The 24,984-nt window shown below is 41.6% G+C and overlaps 2 protein-coding genes across 8 annotated transcripts in view; both read left to right on the plus strand.

The window, feature by feature from the left end:
* The window catches only part of RSF1 (remodeling and spacing factor 1), a 64,855-nt gene extending 56,108 nt beyond the window's left edge, over positions 1-8,747 (plus strand). For all 3 annotated transcript variants that reach the window (XM_010576592.1, XM_010576593.1, XM_010576594.1), the window contains one exon: positions 836-8,747. In XM_010576592.1, the coding sequence (XP_010574894.1) occupies positions 836-1,410 (575 nt within the window). In that variant the 3' untranslated portion in view covers positions 1,411-8,747. The remainder of the gene's footprint in view (positions 1-835) is intronic.
* Positions 8,748-12,650: 3,903 nt separating this feature from the next.
* CLNS1A (chloride channel, nucleotide-sensitive, 1A) lies at positions 12,651-23,462 on the plus strand. 5 transcript variants are annotated; one of them, XM_010576599.1, is made up of 7 exons: positions 12,651-12,837; positions 14,695-14,831; positions 17,130-17,237; positions 17,987-18,097; positions 18,566-18,739; positions 20,116-20,200; positions 22,851-23,462. In XM_010576599.1, the coding sequence occupies exons 1-6, from the start codon at positions 12,689-12,691 to the stop codon at positions 20,181-20,183; spliced, it is 747 nt and encodes a 248-aa protein (XP_010574901.1). In that variant the 5' UTR covers positions 12,651-12,688; the 3' UTR covers positions 20,184-20,200; positions 22,851-23,462. The 5 variants fall into 5 exon arrangements, with proteins under 5 accessions (XP_010574901.1, XP_010574899.1, XP_010574897.1 ...); XM_010576597.1 differs by having other exon boundaries at positions 12,667-12,837; positions 17,127-17,237; XM_010576595.1 differs by having other exon boundaries at positions 12,667-12,837; positions 17,127-17,237; positions 20,095-20,190; positions 22,851-22,936.
* Positions 23,463-24,984: the final 1,522 nt, after the last annotated feature.

A 24,984-nucleotide genomic window follows, 5' to 3' on the forward strand; every position in this document is an offset into this window, starting at 1 on the left:
CTGGCCTGAGTTTACAGAGTGTTAGAGGATCCTCTTAGATGAAGGGAAACAAGTACAGTATCTCGAAAACTTGATCTTGTACTTCAGTAGAGTCTGTTGTCAGAAGTACGATGTATAGTTTTTTGCTGCCTGCACTTGTGACTTTAAACAGTGCCTGATTGATGGTGTCTTTTCTCCATGGAAATCACAAGGAGACAGCAAATGGTGTTTGCCATTTGATTTTTCAGTCTCTGTCTTTCCTCACCTAAGCTGTCAGTGTGGCTGTCAGTGTGTAGGCAATATTCCAGTTTGCCAAAAAAAAAAAGGCCTCCCGTTAAAGGGCAGCAAACTTCAGGTGACACTTAGGCAGTGTTCATATGCTTTGGAAGAAGTTGTATATAAATTTGGGGGTGGCGGGGGTACAATACAGTTTTGTGTGTGTGTATACATATATATGTATCTTTTTATGATAGTGCAGCCATTATTTGGGCTCTCAGTTTCTGGAAGGGTCTAAAGCAGGTGCTGTGAGACTAGGGCTACAGTTCTGTGTTATTCCCGGCATGCATTTACCACTTTTAGGGGGGGATACACCTGCCTACAAAGCTTCTGGTACTCCTCAGATTGGAAACAGCATATCAACAAATTGTTGGTCTTTGCTACTTGAGCAGTTTATTGAAAAAGGAAAAAGAATGCAAGCGTTTTGACGTGGTTGGGAAACCTGGGGAAGGAGACAGAAATGCGTGTGGTGAGAGAGAGAGATGGCTTTTTAATGTGTGAAATATGAAAAATAAAAAAGTGTAATTGTTTTGGTTGCACTCAGATTTGCTAATGGCTTTAAGTCTGCTGCTTATTCCAGAGAGCTACACATCTAAGAACTCTGAAGATGATGAGTCCACAAAGGAGTCAAAGCGACTGATTCGAAAACGTCGGCGAAGTACAGACGACTACTCTGAGGAAGAAGGAGAGGATGAGGAAGAGGAAGGGAGGCCTGTCCGCAAACGGCTGAATCGAATCGAAACAGACGATGAAGATAACTGCGAAAATGCTAATGATGATGCAGAAAACCCCACTCCTGCAAATAAGCTGCCAGCACCACAAGCTCCTCAAGACAACACCAAGAAGCACTGCTACCGGATAGAAAGCGATGATGAAGATGACTTTGATAACGTAGGGAAAGTAGAGAGCCCTTTGGACTACAGTCTGGTGGACTTGCCTTCCACCAACGGACAGAGCCCAGGTAAAACCATTGAGAACTTGATTGGCAAGCCAAGCGAGAAGACCCAGGCCTCCAAGGACAGCACAGCCAGCGCCAGCCTGGCGCCCAACGGGACAGGGAGCGGGCAGGAAGCAGTAGGGCCGGAGGAAGATGAAGATGAACTTTTGAGAGTGACTGACCTTGTTGATTACGTCTGTAACAGTGAACAGTTATAAGACTTCCATTTTTGTGCTAATTTATTCCACGGTAGCTCATACCAGCGGGCCAGTTATTAAAAGCTGTTTTATTTTTCCTAGAAAATTCTCCACTACAGTATCACTTTTTAGAAGCAAGAATTTCACCAGTCCTGCAGTCTTTCTGTGAAGTGACCAGTTTTGAACTTTGAAGATGAGAATTGCTGTAAATTCCCTCTCTTAACCCCCCTTCTCCTTCCAAGTCCATGGTCCTGGGTAATTTCACTCACAAAAACCTTATAACAACAAGAGATTTGTATATTTTTGACTTTATATTTCCTGAGTGCATACAAATTTGTGGAAATGGGTGGCCTAAGAAAGCATTCCAAATCGGTCAGGGCCCAAACCGGAACTGGGGTGGGTTTGGCTCAAGGGGTGGGGGTGGGGGGGTGCAGAAGCACTTGTGCTTTAGCTTTTTCATATGAGATATATATTATATTTAAATGTTCACAACTTAGATTACAACTTAACAGACAGTTAAAAAAAATTAATGTCTGTACTGTCGCATTTTGTGAGTTGTAGGTTAACATACCATAGCTCATTTTAGTAATCACCTTCATGGAAGCAGTTTGATTTTGATACTGGAGGCAGACAGAGTTATTAGAGGCCAATAAGGTACCATAAGCAAGAACTCTACTATCCATTATGACTTGCAGACTTTCCTAATAAACATCCTTTAAAGTGTTTGTACAGTAAAGTGTACTGTAATGAAGTTTTTGACAGTCGAAATACGCTAGCCATGAATTTATAAAGCTATCTCATACATAGTTCATCAGATGGTCTTCGATGCACAGTGTCTAGTGGGAGGACGTATGGATGTGAAGTTAGTCTGTAAGTTGGATGGCATCTTGACGTGCTGCAGACTTGTACAGACAAAAGAACCCTGCGGTAGCTGCCCGGCCACTCGAGTTTCACCATCTGTTGGAGTACTCTGAATGAAATACGTTTGTACAAACGGCATTGACCACAGAATGACAGTGCATCAGAGGATTGAGGGATTTTCAAATAAACCGTGACTGGTCCATTCATGTCCTTAATATCTACTTCAAATTGAAGTAAACAAATGGAACAGTTTTCCTTTTGGAGGTTTTCTGTTTGGGGTTTGTGTGTGTTTTTGTTTTGATTTTACTTATCTGCCTGGATGTATTAGCAGGTTTTGAATGTAGTGTTGGCCTTTGGCCATTAGAATTTTCTTAAAATACATTTTAATAATTGTCATGTGACCAACTGATTTCAAGAAGGCAGTATTTCTGAGAGAAAACGCTTGACTCCAAGACATCTCATCAACTTTTGAGTGGGCATGAAGTGATATGTGCTTTTATTCAAGGGAAGAAAAAAAAAAAAAAGACAACAGAAGAAAAGAAAAAACCACAACACGGGGCACATAAAGAGCAGAGCTGAAATTTGCTTTGGGTAGCATTCAGTTTTCTCTTTACTCTGAATTAAGATGCAGGCTGTAGCATTTGTACATGTTGTAGCACACAGACAGCTCAAACAGATCTGCCAAACATTGAAATCCAAAAAGGTCACATCTATTAATCCTTTTGCTCTGAGATTTGGATTTTTGACTGGTGTTTATGTCCATTGCCGGCAATGGATGCACCAAAACTGCTGCTGCCACCGAGGAGTGAGTTCTCCTTTCCTGCCCCACCTGATTCCCTTCCATTTTATTGTATTTACTAGTCAGTCATTAAGCACTTCTGTTTTCTTGTAATAAAACCGGCATTAGGCCTTTACTAAATACCTCTCTAGAAAACCTAGATCCAAAAATCACCTACCTTCTGGCCTTGAAAGTCTTGTTTTTGTTTCCCCACCTCTTTCTCCACAAGTTCTATCGGAACCACTCCATCACTCTTACTCATTTGGGTTCTAGCAGAGCACCTACCCTGCTATAAAACTAGAATCAGCAGAGACACAGAAAGATGGAACTTGCTCATTATCTGCTGTGCTAAGCAAGCTTGTGATTTAAAAAAATGAGAAATCACTCTTTCTACATGAGAACATAATTCCATTAAAGGTTAAATATTTTTCCACCTTACTGATGTTAACTATTAACAGTTTCCATGAGCAGGCATTAAAACAGAGTAGTGAAAAGCCACAGAAGTTTAGAATGTTCTTAAAAGCATATGTAGCATTTTAAGCTACTCTAGTGTTTTTCTTTGTTTAGGTGATGAATAAATGTAGTGCTTCTACATTTCTAATATACTTGTGTTTTAAAACAAGCAAGAACATATGGCTTCCACTTTTCAATGTTAATAATTGCTGAGCATTTTTCATACTTGCAGTGCAAACTGTCCAATTCATGTGCAGCAACACTGTGCAACCAATGGTTTCTCATTTGTTTTGGCGGTGCCATAATCCTTTTTGCTGCCTGATGGAGCCTTTTAGTATCAGATCAGTGCTGCAGCAAACACTTTTGCTTGCAGTCAGCCCCAAATGTTAAATACTTAGTGGGGAAGTAATTGTAAATGTAGGAAAATACAAAAGAGTTACAATACTGAATATACCAACCAGGAGAAAACAGTACCGAATTAGGGAGTGATGTAAAAGCAGGAAAGACTAGGAAGCAGAATTGGAGCATTGAAGCTTACATCAGGAGTGTCGCATTTTAAAAATGCAGAATGACGAGTTATTACCAAGTTTTACTTTCTATAGGTCACTTTTCAAGAACAACTTGTCTGACTACTAAGAGGTCACCTTTGGTACCTGAGACAGCTTCATCCCCCAGGATCCAGAGTTCCCCCTTAGACCAGTGGGAATGTTGTGCAAGTAAAAACTGCAAAAAATGCCCTAGAAAGTCTTAACATTTTCAAACTCATATTTCTCTCATTTCTAAGGCATCCTGCTTGGTGGAAAATGTACAGTCTCCTGTTTTGAAAGATGATATTTTCTGACATGAGGCTAGCTGACTGCTGCAGAGGGTTCATGCTGTTATAGTATGTATATGTGATTCCAGAGTGGAAATGTCCTCCTGGTGTCCTTACAGTCTTGTGGTCTTCTGTACTCATCGTAAATCAGAAGTTAAATGTCTTTGAATAGTGATCTTCAGGTGTGGCTTTGGACTAACAGAAAGCTCAAACCATATAAGAAGCAGTGAAAACTGGCCAGGGATTTTTTTATGTAATGGATTTAAAAGTACAAGAGCAAGCAGCTATTGGCTGAACATACAAAGCCTTTATTCAACAAACTCTTGTTTATTCCACACAGGTTGTCACCAAAAGCCTTGTCTTTTTTAACTGCAAACTCTTCAGAGTGTAACTGATTGGGAAGAAAGTGAATTGACTTCTATGTGGAGTTTTAAGTAGCATCGGTGAGGGGAAGAACCTATAAATTGAGTGGAGGAATGGACTTTTTTTGTGTCACCAAGATAAATGATGGCTGTTTGTTTTCTTGCATGCAGCTCGTGTGACTGTCAGCGACACAAAGTACACAGTAGGTCTGCTCTGTAATTAATGAATGTGGTGCGTTAATCTAACCAGAAGGGTAGTTGAATTAAGAACTCAGTTTCACCGCAGTTGCTGTCTTCTAGTTATTGAGTCTTCTAAACCTGAGCATATTCTTGATTTTAAAATGGAAAATGACATCACCAAACTACCAAAAAAACCTTAGTGTTGAAATCTTGTAGGAAGATCAGTGCTGAACAATCAACTCTCTGATAGTTTGACTTCGTACATCTTGAATTACATTATAAAATTACTGCATCTTCTTGATTTTTTTTAAATGAAAAATTGCTCTAATAGCACTTGAGAGAAACAGAGATGCTTTTTTCTAAATTGCTCATTTATGAAGTATGTCACCTTCAAGATTTCTTTGCATTAAAGTGTCTTAGTCACTTTTCATAGAGTGGGAGCTAATGACTTAGTTGGACTTGTATTCTGTTCACTTCTGTTTTCTAATTGCTGTCTGAACTCTTGGCGAGAGACCTTACTCAAAGAACCTCAAGGAGGAAAAAATGTATGTTCACAAAAGAAAAATTGTATGGCAGTGGTACACTTGTTCTGATTTGTCTTCACATCTATCATTTGAACTACATTGGTATCCAGATCCTGCAACTGTTCAGTAATTTTAATAGTTCACTGTCAGGGTGTCCATTTTATACCTGTTTTTAGGTGCTTACGACTTGGTTTGCAATGTTCTTCAGTAGGAAGGCCTGGTCTAAACTTTCAAATAATTGTTTCAAATTACATATTTTCACAAACTTCTCTTATGAAAAGTAAATGAGGAATTTTTATGGCACCTACTTTTTTAAATTCACTTTGTACACAGTAATTAAAATAAATTATGGCAGTAATGCCAGCCCCCAGAACTGGTCTGACGAAGAGATTTGTATCATCTAGTTCAAAATGGCAATATATAGGCCTTGAAAATTGGTTTTGGTACATGTGCAGCGACTACTATTCACAGGCTTGTAATACGGATATAATGTGCAGCGCGCACCCTAGATACGTATTTACATTTGATGTATGCTTCCGATTCACTGGGTATACAAAATCCTTAAATATATATATATATATATAAAAAAGATCAAATATCTTCAACCACAAATTCTGAAAAAATTTGTGTTGAATACTATGGGGGAAACTCCAGCAATTCACGTGAAGGAGCGCAATTCTGGAATTCCTGAAGTGTTTAAAACTTCTAAAGAAGCATTTAGGATATTGTCTGAAGCAAGGATTTGCAGGATCGAGCCCACATTTCCTGATAGTCTCTTCTTCCTCCCCTTCCCTAACAGTTGGGGTAGGGACTATATCTTGCTTAAAATGTTGGAAGGCAGAAAATAAAAAATCCAACAGAAATGATCCTTTTTTTTTCAGTATATACTGATATAAGAAAAATTTTATATGACTAATTTTTGGTACTTTACAGTTGAGTACCCAATCTGAGACCTAGCGGAGAGCTCTGGCTTCAGAAGTATTTATCAACTGAAAATTATTTCTGAAGCTGGACACCCAGCAGTTGGGGTATCGGAGATTATTAATCACGTCTGAAAACACGCATCACTTACAAGCTCTTATTTTAGATTAGGTATAACTAACTGCGATAGTTCCAAACAGCAAAAACATGTGCTTGGGAATTGATTGTCCCAATGCTTCAGAGTAATTTAACTTATTTTGTATATTGCAAAAGATGTATATTGCTTAGTATGACACTTAAAAAAAAATTGTGTACAGCTTCTGGGGGAAAGAATAGAACACTCTAAAGTAGATAAGAAGTTTTTATAATTGAATATGTGGTGTAAAGGCTCCAGATTTAACTGCAATTAAAAGGAAGTCCTACAACTTGGGTTTTTGACTATCATTTTGTAAATGCTGGCACCCCGCACCTGAGCTGAGGAGCAGGAGTGGGGACAATATAGCAGTTAGAGGGGACACGTGCTTAATGAAGGCACTTGTCTGCGAATATATCTACTATTGCTACATATAACCCCAAAGGTTACTAACGAGAACTGAACGATAAGAGTCGCTCTGTTCGTTCAGTTGGTTTACTTTGTGCACTTTGCAGCACTTTGTGTATAGTCAGTCTCACTGGTTCCCCAGGTGCAGACAGAGTTGCTTTCTCCTGCTGTTTGAATGCTTGTTCAAATAACAGCAGGAGATGGGGAATGGATGGAGGGAAGCAGAATGGAAAAATGTGTATGCAAACCCATGCCATTTGCAAGACAAGTCTTGGACAGGCCTAAGAACTACTTCTGAATTGCCCTTTAAAGACTGTATTCCCAATGGAAGGTCTCCATTTAGGAGAATCATCCCGATACCCTCCTTGTCTCATTCTGACCTTCAAAGTAACAGGAAAAGTTACTTGAGGTCTCCTTCCTTGAGGGAATCGGTGATGTTCCATCAGCACAATGTGGATGTGGAGAAAATTAGGATCAGTCCGTGGAGTATTATGACAATGTTTGCCTCTGGGGACGTCAGTCAGAGTCCGCACAGTTTGCTTTGTTGTTTGTTCCTGTGTCCCACACAACTAAACTTAGATTAGTCTGTCAGAACTTGACTTAAATGATTCTATGGGGATAAAGTCCTTCTACTAAAACATGTAATAGGCCTAGTTACCAGTGCACCATTTGTTAGTTAGAGCAGTTAAAAGTCCTTAATAGATACTAATCTGCTACTCCAGTTAGTGGTAGAAAAGGAAATCAAATCATAAAGCTATAAGCCTTGTTTAGTTTTCCATTTCATACTCGTTATATGGACTCTAAAATCTTGTACAGTATCTTATTCCTATACTCTATTCATTAAAATGGTACTCCTCCCCCTAACTAGCATTAAAATGATTTGTTGTTGATGCCAGTGCGGTCGCTAGTTCCTACCTGTGTTTCACAGCCCTCCTGCAGCAGCCAGGAGATGGTACGTGACCCATTCAAAAGTGTAGCATCACCGTTCTCGGTGTGCATGACGGTTCTCGCTTAGGCACAGGTCCTGTACGTTAGACAAACATCGGGTAAATTCAGTGTCCCAGGTAACACAGAACAGGTTACTTGCTAGCAGAATGGTTATCCTCCAATATTCTGTGAGAATTAGATCAAACCTGCCAGATAGGTCTCTTAAAATTTAAGATATACTTACATGAAATACAGTTTTGTCTTACTCCTGTGTGCTGTTTATATGTTTGCAAAGAAACCTTGAGTTCCTTAAAAATGATCTCATTCACAGTTGGCCTAATTTTTGTTTTCTTTCTCTAAAGAGTTAACATGGTAAAGTTCCACAAGCTGAGCTCTTTATGTAGAGTTTAACCCTTGTGTTTCTGGAGTCCTGAACCTTGATTTTTCAGTCTCTCTTCAATCATGACTTGCTACGGTGTCAAAGGGAAAGGACTGAGGGGACACACACTGTGTGTGTGTGGAGCGGGGGGGAGATAGGTTGAAAAAACTGGAAGTGTTGTTCTTGTTGCACATAAATCGGGTGGTGCTTTCACTGTCTTCCCCCCCCCCCCAGTAATACCACATGCATGTAAAACATGATGCATTAAAACTTTTTAAAATGGAAGTCATGGTGGCCTCAGTGCTCAAAGGGTTAACTGCAGTTTATTAACAGCTAATGTTTTTAGATTTGCAGTACACAACTGTTTAAATACTGTATTCCTTGTAAATGAAGTAAAAAAAAAAATGTTAAGGCTGGTGCCAATATTTTTGTTAATGAATTGTTCAGCGTTGTCTCTCACTACAGTCTGGTCAGAACTCTTTGTGTATAAGCTGGGCCTGAAGCCATTTTATAGCTTGTAGGCCTAATTGTGTAACTTTTCTTTCATAATGTTTTTGTTATAATATCTACTGTCATTTCTTTCATATAAATATGACATGTAAATTGTCATAATAAAAAAAAATTGAAATAACTTACGTACAAAGTATAATGTGTATTGAAGAAACAAGTGCTTTTTAATGGTCATCACATGTGCACATACATTTCTTTTTTACTTTTAAAATAAGCACCGAGTAACAGCTGCTGCATATCGTTCCAGCCCGTGACGGTGCCACTGCCTGCAACGGGAATAGAGAACTCGTGTTTTCTGTGAATTTTGTTATGGCAGCTCAATTGACAAGAGTTTTTCTTTCTTTCTTTGACCAGCTCTGGCTGACAGTGGGGAAGACCTGATGGATTTATTTTTGCAGTTCTGATGATTTTCTGTCTCTGTTCCATCTTATATATAATTTCTATATCCAAATTCATAGTGGTGTTGCAGTCACTTGACAAAAACCAGTAGCTTGAACAGGGTCCAGTGCTTGCCTGATGCTACAACACCCATTTCGTCAGCCGTTGGAGTTGTGTAATGGCTAAATTAGTGGTGAATTCTCACAGCTAGGGAGAAAATCTGCCTGGTTGTTATCAGTATTTGTTTGCAAGAGTCATACTTGCAGCCGGCACTGTACCCAGCTAGGCTGTTCCAGCATACATCCGTGAGGTTTCCGTGTGGTGCTGATGAGAGAGGAGCTAGGTTCATCTGTTCAGGCTGAGATGTGTAGAACCGCTAGATGGAAGCTTGCAGAGAAGCACTGACAATGTAGATGTTCTGAGATGTGGCTATGGCAAGGGACATCGATGATGTTTTAGGACTTTTAACAGGAAAAAGTCAGGGAGAGAAGTGAATCAAAGAAAAGGGTAGCTTCTCTCTGTGTGAATCACTGAAGGCTGTCAATCTTTTTTTCTTTGAATGTGTCTGTGGTTAGTCAAGCTACTGCGTGTTCCTGTAGTGAATAGAAATTGCTGTGAAATTCATCCTCTTGCTCCAAATGCAATGCCAAAATTTTACATATGCATTTTTGACAGATTCTGAGTGTTTTAACTGGCCACTTACAGCAGGCAGTGCTGTGTAGTCAGCAGAGAGGAAGCAAGTGCCCTTGGGTGGCAAGTCCTACCTTCTGTCCCATGATGACTCTTAACCCTGTGAAGGTACCTGCTGCTCTCCCTTGCCTCTGAACACAGCCCTGGTTGACTTAAATCACTCCGGGACATCCAGGGTTCAGGCACTGGCATGCGGGTGGATCCTAATTCACTTTTTAAAGCTCTTACAGCTGAGGGAAAAGAGCTTTCAAATAGTGCTATTCTGTTTGGTTTGTGAACTTACAGGAAATGTCTGCCTGTCCACTCTGAAGTTCTGTTAGATGCAACACTCAGTACGGGGGTACCAAGTGTGTGGAGCTTGTAAACGAGGAAGATGTGGATTTCTCCTCCTCCCCAACACCTCGGCCTCAAAACCAACTTCCCACCCTGGGCTTAAACCATCTTTCTTCCCTGTCTTCTTTTGGAAGAGTGGTATGTGACACAAGAAAGAGTCACATTTGTGTGCAGGAGGAGAAAAGAACTCTGTGTTGCTCCACTGCAGTGGCTTAATTCAACTTCAATCACTCAGAAATTTTAATTTAAAACAATCTAAAGGAGTTGTCGTGTGATTTCCAGCTACCTACAGAGGTGGTGAGGGCTCTCCATGGCTGAGATGGACAGCCATGTTAGGTAACAGGGGGTGGACATGAGCAGGAATATTGATCTATACCTGCTAATTGTGGTGAGTGCGTCTTTCCAAATATTTGCATCTCTTCCCACCAACTGCTGCTGGCTGATCTGTATTCATGGATGAATCGTAGAATTTTGTTTCCAGATAAGCACTTGTCTTGGCGTGGCAAACTTGAAGACGATCGAGAAACTTCCTTTTCCTCACCTCCTGTTGCCTCTGTAGATTTTTTCAAGCTGTTCTAGCAGTCTTTAAATATTACCTCATTGTGAAAGTTGCTTTGATTTTGGTCAAGGTGGTTATTTGTATGAATAATATTTGCATAATTAGAATCCAAAATGGATAGATGTGGCTGAGGAGCTTTGCAAAACATTTTAGAAAGCTCAGCTTAAAAGAACCATGTTATGTTCTTGTTCCCCCTGTTTCTTCACACATTTCTTTTTCCAGAATGTGCTGCTTTGGCTTTTTGCTATCCAAGACCATAACTAGGAAAGTCTGGAGAAGGGAAAGATGGAGACCTAATTCTGTTAATAATTGGTTTGTGTTTGTGAGAACCTGGGTTTGCACATAGGTAGGTAAATGACTCCTTAAATGTAAATTCAAATTGATGAAAGGGAAGATGCCCTGGTTTCGGCTGGGTTAGAGTTAATTTTCTTTCTAGTAGCTGGTATAGTGTTATGTTTTGGGTTCAGTATGAGAAGAATGTTGAAAACACACTGATTTTTTCAGTTGTTGCTAAGTAAGGTTTACACTAAGTCAAGGATTTTTCAGCTTCTGATGCCCAGCCAGCAAGAAGGCTGGAGGGGCACAAGAAGTTGGGAGGGGACACAGCCAGGACAGCTGACCCAAACTGGCCAAAGGGATATTCCATACCATGTGACATCATGTCCAGTATATAAACTGGGGGGAGTTGGTGTGTGTGGGGGTGTCGCTGCTTGGGAACTAACTGGGCATCGGTCAGTGAGTGGTGAGCAATTGCATTGTGCATCACTTGTTCTGTATATTCCAGTCCTTTTATTGTCATTTTATTATTGTTATTATTATTAGTTTCTTCCTTTCTGTTCTATTAAACTGTTCATATCTTAACCCACGAGTTTTACCTTTTTCCTTCTGATTCTCTTCCCCATCCCACGGGGTGGGGGGAAGTGAGTGAGCAGCTGCATGGTGCTTAGTTGCTGGCTGGGGTTAAACCAGGACAGAAGATTAAAAACCATGACAAGGTAACCACTGCATGAGCTCTTGGTGAGTATGTTGCTACAGCAGGAGCATTTGCCAGCCTGAGAAGTCAGGGAGAAGAGATGTTTGCAGTGATGCTGCCTCGCTGATGGAGTTATCAGGAGCATCCCCTGACAGAGATATGTTTTACTGGTGCAGACTGAATGTTACCATTTATTTACTCGCCCTGTTCTGGTGCAATCCCTCTTTCTTACTGCCGTAGCATGTGTCATAAGAGAAACTTGCTGCAGAAGTGGTGTAAATCCAGGGGAAGATGCAGGGCCAGTGTTCGTGAAGGGACGGCAGCCTTCCTGTTACTGCAATCCGCTGTCACAAAACTATCCCCAGCTCCCTGATGGCAGTTCACCAGGTACATGCTGTAGTAGCATCGTGCTCCTGATGCCAAGTTCATCACTGCTGAGAGAAACCAACTGGATATCCTTTAAGCAATTCAGGTACTTGTGACTGTCTTTTTCTTCTCCATGTGTATCTATCAGGCACTGGGTGCTGGACATCCATCTAAAATTCCCTTTCCAGCATCTGATAATGGTCACCAGAAAGCTGCCTCGTTTGTTTTAGCCTTTGTCACCTGTCCAACAGAGATTTACAGGCCAAAATAACGTACGTTGCTCATCCGCTGTCATCGGGCGGTACCATCAGCTATTACCTCAGCGTTTCTCTTTGCTTTCTCTTTTCCAGACAATGAAAATTTTACTCAAAAACTGCCAGAGACAGACGCTCCTGCAACACAGACGGCATCGCTCTGGAGGTACACCGCAACTCGCCCTCAGGAGCACGGAAACCTTTCGGGCTGAAACACCGTCCCCTGCCCTGCGGGTCGATGACGAGGGGAAATTACTTCAGGGAGAACGACAACCTTCGCCGGAGCCTTCTGGTGCCTCACAGGCCCGTTCGCCCTCCCGTTCCTCTCAGCCGCCCCAAAGGCGGGAACGGCTCCAAGATGGCGGCGGCGCGGGGACGCCCGCCCGCACCATCGAGACGTGCCTAGAGAGGTCCGGCAAGGCGAGAAGATCCGCTTCTGGTGGCTTGTAGGGGCGCGCTTCCGCTTCCGGCGGCCGCGGCGGCGGAGGAGGAAGAGATGGTGGAGGAGGGAGGCGGCGGCGTCGCCATGAGTTTCCTCAAGCGGTTCCCGCCGCCGGCCGAGGGCGTTCGCCACCAGCAGCCGGACACGGAGGCGGTGCTGGCGGGGCGAACCTTGGGCGCTGGTACGCTCTACATCGCCGAGAGGTGTGTGGGGGTGTTGCAGTTTCGGGAGCCCCGTAGGCCTCGGAGTGCGGGGGGCTGCCCTGAGGGGGGGTGCGGGATGTCCCCGCTATTCACGCGTGTTTTAAACAAGGCAAGAGGGAACAGCCCCGGCCAGGGATTCCGGCTGGCTGGCTCATTAAAAACACGGTTGGCAGGGGGGAGTGGACGCGGCTGTTGGTTTTTCTGCTGTTACTAAGGACTGCGGTTCTGGGAAGTCTCTCGTGTCGTGTTAATCGCGTGGGCACTCTATGTCCTTTCAGAAATTAGTTTGGTTATTCTGGAAGGTGTTACTAGAGCTCTTTGTAGTTTTCTAGAAATCCTTCCTGCGTTGCGCGGTTCAAGAAGACTTGTTGACTAAGGCAACCTAATTTTCTTTAACCATGGAAAAGTACCCTAAATAGAATATATTTCTGCAGCCAAAGGGTGTTGTTGGAACGAAAGCACCATCTGAAATGTGCACCGAGGAGTGAATTGTCTTTTAAAACCTTTAGGCTGCGAAGCGTTTATAAAGTGGGTAATACTATTCCAGGGGCTTTTGCCCCACCTGAACCTGTTAGTGATGTTGCGTTCCTCTTGGAGAGGAATCTCTCTGGAATTTCACTTACTGTTTTGTTTAGTTGTTTGTTTGCAGATACAAGGGCTTCTGTTCGCACAGCATCTCCTCTCAGCACGTATAATGTTGAGTTTCCTTGTAACTCGCTTTCAATAGATTTTTGTGTGAGGCGCATACAAGTCTGCCAGCTTCCTCCCAGCGTGTTTCGAGTGCGTTGCAGAGCTTTTACCAGAGTCAGTTGCTGGTAATGAATAGAAAACGCCAGCGTTTGCAGGAGCATCATGCTGTGGGAGAACCGGGCAGCCGGGAGGACAATGCAGCTTTGGATCCGTGTAGTGACTCTACGTCAACAGCTGTAAACATTGAGAACTGGCTGATCGAGGCTAGGAAAGACATTCCTCACTCCCACTTCGCTAGCTCTTGCTCTCAGCCTGATTTCCCGAGGCGAGGAGTCTTCTGTGACCTTTGTGTTGGTTTTGTACCCCTCAAAAACTTGTGAACGCCACATTTTGCATGTGGTGGAGGTCTCACTTTCTGCCCTTCAGTATTTCTGTTCGCTGTGTGACCTCATTGATCACAAACACCCAAAACCGGCTTGAGTTTGATTTCTCGTCTGCTCAAAAGACACTCCTCTTTCTGATACGAAGGAGGTAGCAGCCCAGTGGCGACAACCTGTGCTGTCTCTTCCTGTGGTTAGGGATGAGAGTGAAAATGGGGGAAAGCAGAGGTTACAGCACATAAGTTGTGAGAGGGGGGGAAAACATAACCTGGCTTTGTTAGCTCTGCTGATCACAGAACTGTTTTTTTCTACATACAGGCTATACCCACATCAGATCTATAATACTCCAGAAATTATGATAGTGACTTCCTTTCAGTGTTCTCTTTATCTTGGAAAACCACAGAACATGTAATACTTTGAGTTATAAATCACACTCTGGAGCCTCTCTAGTTATCTTTGGGATGATAGATATCTACAGGGAGGATAAAATTTAAGAGGTAGGGAGGGAAATTCAGGGTTTAGTGCAAATGTGTTTAGGGTGCTCAGCTTCACATTCTTTAAGGTTTCTTTTACCTCAGCCGTCAGTTAATGGCGTTGCAAGGTGCTGTTAGGGCAGGTCCAGGACTGTGTATTACCTGAGAGTGGGGTAAGTGCCTTGTCCAGAATTACTCACGTTTTTGGGGTTGGTTTGCTTTTCTTCAGGAGTGAGTCAGGTACCTTAGATTCCTCTGTTAGTTTCTAACTTGTCTCTTTTTTTTCTTTTTTTTTTTTATCCCCTCCTTGTTAGTCGCCTGTCTTGGCTGGAAAACTCCGGAGTTGGCTTCTCCTTGGATTATCCCACCATAAGTTTACATGCCGTCTCCAGGGACCTGAACGCCTACCCATGGGAGCACTTGTACGTCATGGTGAATGCCAAATTTGAAGGTATGCCCGGAGTGTTGCTTAGTGTTCCCATGCAGTCCTGAGTGGCATGACTTCTTCTTCAAAAAGAGTAAATTTTGGTTTTAAAAATGATATCCTTCATTCAAGTAATAGCTTGTATTCTTGTTTTCATTACCCTGAAGGATAGTTATTTTGAAAGTATAGCTTTGCCCTTGTTTAGAGTCACTTCTGTACTGTTCTGCGCTCAGCATGTGACTATGCGTAGCTGGAGCCACTGAAAATTGGTTCTCTGCTCCATTATACTAATTTGAAATAATTTAGTTCCTCTGCAGTCTCCCTGTGATTCCAGCTTAGGTGTTGGTTTTGCTTTGTTGAATTTATGTTCAGGCTTTATGAATTCCTGCTGTTTCACATTTGCCTGCAAGCTTTCATTCGTTTTCTCCCACAGCTTGCTTAAAAAAAAAAAAAAAAAAAAAAAGACAATAGCTCATGTCACCAGGCTTAATGGATCTTTGTAGATTTCCCACAAAACCAACATTTGACCATTCTTGCTTTGACCTAGAGAAAACAAGGTTTCCGTTTCATTGTTTGTATGCAGATTTTCTATGTTTTTGATGTATCAATTTTTTTCTTCTGGCAGAACTCTTAATATTTTCAGTGTGTCATAAACTGCCATCTCAGTTGAAGAGTAACAAGCATTAGTCTTGAGCAGGTCTCCTTTCCCCTTCATGCCTACTAGTCCTTGTAGTTAAAGGTTAAAATCTGGCATTTAATTTTTCTTTAAATAGTCTATATACTAAAAATACTGACAAGACTCTGAGGAGGCGGAGGCGTTTTTAAGCTATTAATACTCTTCATTATTTCCTTTTTTTGTGTTACTAATGTTCTCTGACAGTCGTACCACTACAAATAATAAGAGGACATGTACGTACACCTCTTGGTTCTTCTTCCTCATTTTCCTTTAACTGAGTTTATTCTGAAGTAAACTGAGCCTAGTCTGAAGTAAGATATTGTTTCCAGCTTTTAATTCATTCTGATAATGGTGTTTGAAAATATGGATATTCTGTGATAGTTCTTATCAATAAATACTTAATAGACTGATTTTTGTGGAGGTTTTTTGTTGGTGGCTTTTTTTTTTTTGTTTAATGTATGAAATCTGGCTACAGTAAAACTTTTACACAAGTAGATTTGTTTAATTTTCATGTCTGCCCCTGGCCTGCAATTTTAACTGCTGAATAGTGTTAAACCCAAACCTCTCCACCTCTTTGGCTGCAGGAGTCTTCATTCTTAGTTGGGCAGGGTACATTTTGTTCTTCCTCTGAAAGTTTTTGTTGTGCTCCCTGTGTATATGTGCCTTATCCTCGCCCCTTTTTTAGAAAAAGGCAGTCAGAGGTTGACTTAATTGAAAACAAAGAGCTGGACTCGGCAGTAACAAGCTGTGCCTGCGGGTGTCAGCTGGAAAAGAATTGGGTAGCTTCCTTGGACACTTCATTTTTTGGGGGCAGCTGGCTGGCAGCTTCTTGGCTTCTTAATATTCTTTGTGGTGCCAATTTTGTATGTGATAAAAGCCACTCTCAGTGGAACAGCCTTAACTGTATTCCTCTTTTTCTGTAGAAAATAATTATGCACTTCTGAGGCTGTCAGTGCAGTGTCCCCAGCCACAAAGTGATGAACCATAGCCATCTTTGTGGTTTTTGTATTTATGGAAAGTAAAACGTCACCTTGTTGCTGACTTATTCATGTATGCAGTGCAGAGAAGTCAGGAAGCATGGTTTTGCCCACAGTTGTCACTGGCTCTGGCTGTACCTTCTACATCTGACATCTTGCTGGCTGGCTAGGAATGTCAAAAATCGAGTAGAGATCTTCTGTAAATGTCACAGTCCTCTATGAGAGGCCACACTGGAAGTGAGTTGATTTCATGACAGCAGCGTTAAGGACCTGCAAAATTCATGTGATTTAAAAAAATACATATATAGCATTGTGCAAGTAAATGATAATGATTGTGAACTGGTTTGGGGGTTTTTTGACCGCAGCTGTTTTTAATAAGAATCAGGCAGTTTTCCTGAAGTACATGGATACATCATGCAAACGTTACGGAAATCTGAAGTCCTAAAATTATAAACAGAGAAGTTTTTGTGCGCGTTGCAAGTGGTGTTGAGGTGCTGTGAGAGGACCTCATATATCTGTAATGTGGATGGGAGTGGGTTGGTTTGTGCCTCTCTCAGGTTGTGTCCAGTTTCTGATTTGATTACATGTGTGTTCCTGAAAGAATAAACCAACATGACTTTTTCTGGACAAAACAAACATGTTTCTCTTAAATCTTTCAATTTCCTAAAGAAGAGGAGACAAAAGAGGCTTCCATGGCTGAAGGGGAGGAGGAGGAAGACAGCGATGATGATGTTGAACCGATTGCGGAATTCAGATTTGTACCTAGCGACAAATCAGCTTGTAAGTGAAGAGGGAAATCGTGTTTTAGCTTAAAGTCCTGGCTATGTGTGGAAGACACTGGGATATACAGATGTAAACAATGTGATCCTTTAGTGTCTTCTCTAATTACTTGATTTCTATGTGCTGAAAAGAACAAAGCAAATTGTTTTATCTTACTTGAAGCTGGAATATTTCAAGCACTGCTTCTCAAGGAAAACTCCATTGCTTTAAAATAGAGACTTTTAAGTGTAAATACATGACAGAGATACACGTTGTCTGCAAATGTATATAGATAAGATTATGGGAAACATGTTTTTAACTACAAATTCAGTGGTATTTGAGTCAGTGACAATTTCATTAGGAACATGCTAATGTCCTGACACTACTGCTGGAAAGCAGGTGTATCCTGTCTAGCATGGAGTTTACAGTTAGATCCAAATTTTAAGAATCTTATGTATTGGATGCTGCAAGGAATCCTGTAGTGGGTAACCACAGACTGAATTGTCCAGAGATAAGCCTCTGTCATCAGTGAAATAATGGAAAAAGTGCTGTTAAGAGGACAAAGCACCAGGCTGGATCTAGGAAACCTGATTTGTTTTTTGCATGGCTGCTGGCTGCTTGGATAGTGTTTTCAAATACGAATTCAGCAGTGGTTCTGGTAAAGGAATACTCTCAATCTCTCTGATCACTCGGTCCAGGATTTCTTGCCTGTTGTTGCGGGGTATTGGTGGAGAAACGAGAAAGGTTTGTGTTCATTTGTGTTCGTGCAGTGGAAGCCATGTTTTCAGCGATGTGTGAATGCCAGGCTCTGCACCCAGACCCAGATGATGAAGATTCAGACAACGATTATGAAGGGGAGGAGTACGATGTTGAGGCCCACGGTTCGTAACAGTTTTTTCTTTTGAAATACCTGCCAGCACTTGGATACCTGGTATCTGTCATAAGAACGTTTTGGTCTGTTTAGAAGTTCCTTGTTTATTACTCGCCTTGCCAAAACATTCTTTTTGCCACAGAGCAGTATAAAAACTCAGAAATCTGCAGAAAATCTGTAGTTTAGCTGTCACAAATCACTGGAATTCAGCAAAAACATCGTTCTTATTCTCAAAAGACCCAAGACACAAATACCTGCCTTTCCTCTTCCCAGTGGATGTGCTAGCACAAGTTCAGTGCCCATGCTACGGTGTGGTCAATTCACATCACGGTGTATATTCTGTTACTGATGTAAGCAGCCTTTTAATCTCAGTCAGTTAATCTGAGCATAACTTGCTTAGCTGTTGTCCTGTTCCTCTACCCCTGCTTGGTGTAGGCTCCTAAACTGAGGTCTGATAAACATAAACTTGTTTTTGCAGAGCTAGAACAAGGTGACATCCCGACCTTTTACACTTACGAAGAAGGATTGTCGCATTTAACTGCAGAAGGTCAGGCCACTCTGGAGAGGTTAGAAGGCATGTTAGCCCAGTCTGTCAGCAGTCAGTACAACATGGCTGGAGTGAGAACAGAAGACTCGATAAGGGAGTTTGAAGGTAAGAAATGCTTTGTTTTACTAAAGAATATATCAAAGCAGTGGTTTTCCAGTCTGGCTAATCCATCAACACCAGGACTGAGGAAATACCATGCTGTGGGTCATACCTTACTACACTGTGTGTGTCGCTAGCAGTTCTATCTTTGTTCACAACCACAGGTTATAAAAATGCCTGTGGCCCTATGGGCAGTGTGTTGCCTGCCGTGGATTGAGGGCTGCTGTGTTAAGAATTCTTGATTCTTACTGGTATGATTTCCTGGAATAGTGGTAGGGTGAAGTTGATTTAGGATTTAAAAAAAATTAAATTTCTGCTTTTCTGAAGGATGCTGTCTCTTAATGCTACTGAGTGTTCAAACGTGTATTTAAGGAGTACGGTTTCTTTTTGTCAGGAAAAAAGCCAGTCTCTCAAATTTTGCCTTTTCTGCACTGGAGCAATATATTACCTGGGAGAAGAACAGGGAAGTAGTTTAGTAGTATTGCTGCTTTTTTTTATATAATTCACAGTGTTTTAGTATGGACTGATGTTTTTGAAGGATGAAAAATGATGCAGCAGTTGTGAATTTTCTAACTATCAGCTTGCCTAGAATAGTCAACAGAATAATAACCAATCTGTTCTTATCCACATGGATGATTTTTTTAATCTATTTGTTTTGTCAGTTGTTTACAGGTTCTCCTTGTTCCACAACTTTGAATAAATCTATATAATGTAAAGATAACCTTAGGTGATATACTCTGGTCTTAGCAGTGCCCTTCATTTGAAAATTTTGTCAGGTTTCTGAACCCCCAAATTTTGAAAATTACAATAAATTGAACAGCAAGTATGTCACATGTCTCAAAGTCATCTTCATCAGTTTTATTTGCCTTCCTAATGTTATTTGCTACGGTACTGCTTCTTGGTTTGCTACAATTACTAATATCCCCAGGGCTGCTCAGTTTCAGAATTCTGTTATTTTTTGACATTGTAGCATAGAGCGATTGTTCCTTTTTTGAACTTGATGATTACTGAGAGTGGTTTCATAACAGGATACAGCCTCTTTCTGTTAGAGCAGAATTAAAGCTATTGAAAGGAATCATGCCATTTGTTACATCGAAACATCATTTAAAAAATGAAATAGTTTATATTATTTAAGTCTTTTAATAAGATAGGGTGAGATGAGGTTGTAGGAAGCGGTGAGGTCTTTAAGTGACTGACTGATAGAGCTGGAACAAAACCCACAAAGTTGTGAGCGGATCAGTTTCCTTGGGCTGCTTTCAGAAGTTCAGCAAAGGAGTTTTCTGTTCTGGCCATCTCTTGTCAACAGAGGGCACTCGCTGTCTTTTGTGTGACAGCATCATCTGCTTGTGAGCCTTACGTAGCGTTGGCTGTTAATTTTTCAGATGGTATGGAGGTGGACATAGCACCAGTAGTTGCGGGGCAGTTTGAAGACGCAGAAGTCGATCACTGAGAAGGAGGTATGCTGCTGTAAGTTCTTCTGTCTTCCAACACCAATACTTTTTGGTCCTGCACAGCCTTCCATCTCTAATTTGTATAACGGAAATGATCCCAGATCTCCTACAGGAAGTATCTTGTGATATCAGGACGATGGTGATTTAGAGAATGAAAAGGTAGCTGTAGTTATCACAAGTATGGAAAGATGTTCAGTGATCTGTCCAAAATTACCTATTGGCATAAACCATCATGCTGCGCAGGTAACCTGCATGGATGTGCCTGTTTGGAAGACGGGTCAGCCCTTTAGTAGATTTAAGAATGGTCCGATCTTAAAGGCTCTTAGATGCTGATGTATGAATGCTGGAGCCATTGCTGGGAAGTTACTGTCCTTAGTCTTCGTTATTTTGCCCTTAGTGTGCAGGGTTTCCCAGGCCTTTCAAGGGGAAAGAATGCTTCACAGCGCTGCAAGTCCATCTCTTCCTTCACTGTAAGCGGAGCAGGAACAGTTCCTGGTAAAGTTAACGAGCAATTTGGATGGAGTTGTTGTCAGAAGAGCACAACTTGGAGACAACACCCTGCTTAGGTGGTTGTGCCAGTGTGCCTTCTTGCCTACCATCACCTGTACTGCTTTTCTCCTGTAATGCCACTACAGGACGTGCCAGCAGTTCCTTGCTGGCGCTGGGTGGGAGAGGAAGAGCAGCTTATTCTGGGACAGTGTTTGTGGAGATGCACAGGCACAGCGGGGTTGTGATTCCGCCCCTGCTTCAGCAGTGCCCGCTAGTGCACAGTTTGCACGTGCTGCTACAAGTGGTGGTGTGTTGTCCCAGTTCTCTGCCTTTCTCAGAAGTGAGACTGCCAGCTCTCGCCTTAAAGTGAGCGCAGAACTATCCCACTTGAAATGCCGGGGAAAACAGTTGTGGGACAGCCAGCCGAAAGCTTGCTGGAGAAAAAAGGAATGGGGCAGGGGAGGAAAGGGCCACAAATAAGAAGATGGCATGCTGAAAAAAGTTGATGGAAATGGGTCAGAAGTAGCTGGTTAGGGATTACAGCGTCCCTGAGAAAGAGGCTGCAGTCCCCGAGAAAGGCTGTCACGGAGGGGTGATGCGCATCTGCTTTCCTCCTCTGTTGCTTATTTTCCTTTGTTTCTGAATTTCTGAAATTCTGTTTTTCTGAGATTTCTGATTTCAACTGCTGCCATTAGTCCCAAATTAGTATTTATTGTTCGGTGTCAGAGCTCAGACTTTTCTTCAGTCACACTTCCTACCCTGGGAAAGAATTTGCAGTACAGAGGAGTTCTTCCCAAAAAAGTCAAGATACTGGTTGCCCCACCACTGGACAGTTATCTTATTTGATAAAGGACACATTTTAAAATTAAGGAAAACTCTTCAGTCATAGATGAAGGGCCTGTTAGTTAGTGAATGAAAAGCTTGGCTCTGATGACTCCATCTCCAAGATGATTTTGGTCCATGGTTTATAAAAAAAATTTTAAAAATTAAATTGTGCTTTTGAAAACTTGAATTTGAATGCGTATTGTCCTGGTTTAAACTTGGGCAGGATTAAAGAGAGTTAGTGGCTGGTAGCAGATCTCTGAGGAGCCTGAAAGTGCTGGTGGAAGCGGTGTTGACTGATCTTATAGCAAAGCACAAAATACACCCTGTAAGAAGTAGTTTAGGTCAGTGGAATTCTTCCTGCTGCTTACTCCGTGCCTTCCACGGTGCAGCAGGTGGCTGTGGGAGATTAATGCTGCGAGAGGTGACTGGATAAGGGAGTCCTTCTGTCCTGCTTGCGCTGATCAGAGCTGAGGAGCTGATCCCTGTCAGGGCAGAACAAGTGATCTGCATGTGCAGAGTCAAGCGTTGCAATGACGTCACTCCAGGTAGCAGTTTGGGAGCTGTGGGTGTGATGGGCCTTTTTAAAGTAACCACTAGCCTGAGCGCGTTGATGTAATTTAAGTCAGTTCAAAAACCTAGGATATATGGCAGCAATAAACAACTGAAGGTGCGAAGTGACAAGAACAGCTCTTGCAGGTCTGTGCTAATCACCCTGCTGACAAGTTTGAGCACGAGGGCAGCTTGGTTCTACACTCCGAAAATAGGGGCTGAGAGGGAGCTGTGATCTTCTTAATACGCTGTGGAGCAGCTTGGCCCTTTTAACTTTATGAACCGCAAAAACGACCTGTAAGAACATCTTGTTGGTGATCTTTTAGAGAGCAACGCGCTGCCCTGCCTCTAAAGCGATGCCCTTGTGGGATGCTCATTTTGCATGTTACTGCTCGTTACCCAAACAAGATGCGACAGTTGACCGCTGAAGCTCCTGGAAGACTTGCTGACAGTTGATGTGGGACATTTCCACTGGTCTTGTAATAAGCAGTGTTTTGTCTGTCGCATTGTGAGGCTGCAGTAATTGTTCCAAAGCAACTGGTGTGTCTGTGTGCGGTGGTGCAGCGGGGTCTTGCAGGGCACAGGCTTACAACCGCGGATTGTAAGCGCATGCTGTCCTTAGCTGAACTGAGTTTAGAGCTGCTGCCAAAGGCAAAGATGCTCAGCCCTTCTGAAAATTAGTGGGTTTGCAGTAAAATGCTGTTCTCTGTGACTGCAAATAACAGATAGCTATTGCTTTGTAAAGATTAATAACCTTTTATTTTAATGCCAATTACGTAAACTTGGTGTCTTCTATCTTTCAGATTCCTCTTGTGGCACTTCCAGAATAAGCTGTAAAACTGAAGGCATTGCAGTGACTATCGGGAGTTAACCTTTCTTTTAATGACCTAAGCTTAGACATCTAGGTCTATAAATGCTTTTATAGATGTTTAAAACAGGGTTTGACATTTGTGACCACTATGGGGTTATTTAAAAAAACAAAACAAAAAACAATAAAACCTCTTGCATCTAACACTTGAATGGGGCTAATCAGGGGTCATTTCAAAAGGGCCTTTGTAGGAATTCTAGGACTTCAGAAATAAAACTGTAAGTAGAACAGAAATGTAGATTGTCCTAGAATTTTCTGTATTTTTGTACCTGTTCATTGCATCAGTGGAGTAGAATGGAAATAGAAATGTTACAGAGTTCGACTAAAAGGAAACAGGGTTGGCCAAGGGTTAAAAGCAAAGCTAAATTTAATGCCCTCAAGTAACTGGCTTTATCAGTTCAGTGCTATCCCTCTCATTTCTCTCAGAGCAGAGTTTGAGTGGTAGGGGAGATGGAATACAGTCTGCAAAGTCCTGAAAAAGAGAACTGGTTTGTGTCTTTGTATTAAATGTTAACAACATTGTTAAATAAACTAAGATTTTTGTATCTCATAACCAACTGTGTTGCAGTTCTCAGTCCTTTACTTCAGCGAGCAGCTGGCAACTCTGAGCTGACATCCCTTGAGTTTTAGCACTCTCTTCTGTAACAAAGTCCAGTGAAGCCATTTTCGTCCTTTACCTAGATGCGAGAATAAAAGGGCAGAACACTTGCAGAGTGTGCCTGTAGGATACAAGTAGTCTGACACATCCCAAACTTAGGAACCCAACTTTAGATTGCCAAGAGCTTAGTCCTGCTGGAGCTTTTACTGTTTCATCTCTCTGCGTGGTGTTGTTCTTGCCATGGGGCAATGGCAGCAAATTCAAGGGTTTTTTCCCCCCAGTATTCAGATTAAAGTCTGATACTAAACTTTTTCCACTTTCAGTTGATTTGGAAGTTGACTTGTGGGGTTTTTTTCAGTATTATTATGTTGCTATATGAAAACTTTTCTTTACCAGCCCTACACTCTTGGAATCGTATTGAGTGGTCCTGCCCTGCTTAGCGTGTTGGGATATGGTTTGGTTTCAAGGTATGTGAAAATTATAACCACTCTTTGTTGAATATTCATTAGGAATGCCAGTCAAATTAGTGATGATTTAATAGTCTTATGAACTATTGACGTTGCTGAATAAATGAAGTATTGAGCATGTTATGCAACAAGACATTCTACAAGAGTGTCTTTCCTAGCCACTTTGTATACATTATGTATTTATGTAAATGCATGCATGTTTTTGTTAGAGATACAGAGTAACAAAGGAGGTTACAGAGTGATGCTTTAATTTTTGCACTGGGATTTGGAGAATCTTCACATAGTGAGATTTCGGGACAGCTAAGGAGTACTAGAACTCTACCAACACCATAATTTAGGAAAGCAAGCTCATAACAATTCTAAATTCATGGTTCATGGTTAAAACAGCCTTTGGATTTTTTTTTTTTTTCCTGCTGTATAACTTGGTTGTTGGAGTGTGGTCTTTCTGTTGGTTTTCTTATTAAACTGCAGACTACCTTTTACATATCCTGGCAGATGGGCACAGTTAACCTACAGGGCAGCTGGACTATACACAGCTCCTCTCAGTACTCTCAGGCTATGTCTGAGGAGTAGGAAGCTCCAGAAAGGAGAATCTGTGTTGTATTGATACAGAGCTGCAGGAGCAGATGTTTTATGGTGCTTCCAGTCAAACCAACGGCCTAAGATTAATTTCGGTCAGGCGGAAACAAACCTGGATGAGCCCTGAAGGTGGTATTGTGGAGTGTTGTGTGTGGATTTACAAGTTTTATTTTTAATAAAACTTTGTATTTAAGCTATGTGTAAGTGTTCTAGGAACACTTATACTTCGTCAGCATTCATTACTTTGAATGTAAAATACTTTTTTTCTTTACTACCAAAAATAGTTAAATTGTTCAGTTTGTAACTTGGTTTTATTTTTCATTCTTTCTGCTTTTTGTTTTTTGCTTTTGTTTTGCCTTAAATTAATCAATTTGAGGCTTGTCTATTTCTGAGTGATTTTTTTTTTTTAAATTCTACTTCTAGTG

Source organism: Haliaeetus leucocephalus, unplaced genomic scaffold, assembly GCF_000737465.1.
Source record: "Haliaeetus leucocephalus isolate CR32 unplaced genomic scaffold, Haliaeetus_leucocephalus-4.0 Scaffold536, whole genome shotgun sequence".
NCBI classification, from domain to species: Eukaryota; Metazoa; Chordata; class Aves; order Accipitriformes; family Accipitridae; genus Haliaeetus; species Haliaeetus leucocephalus.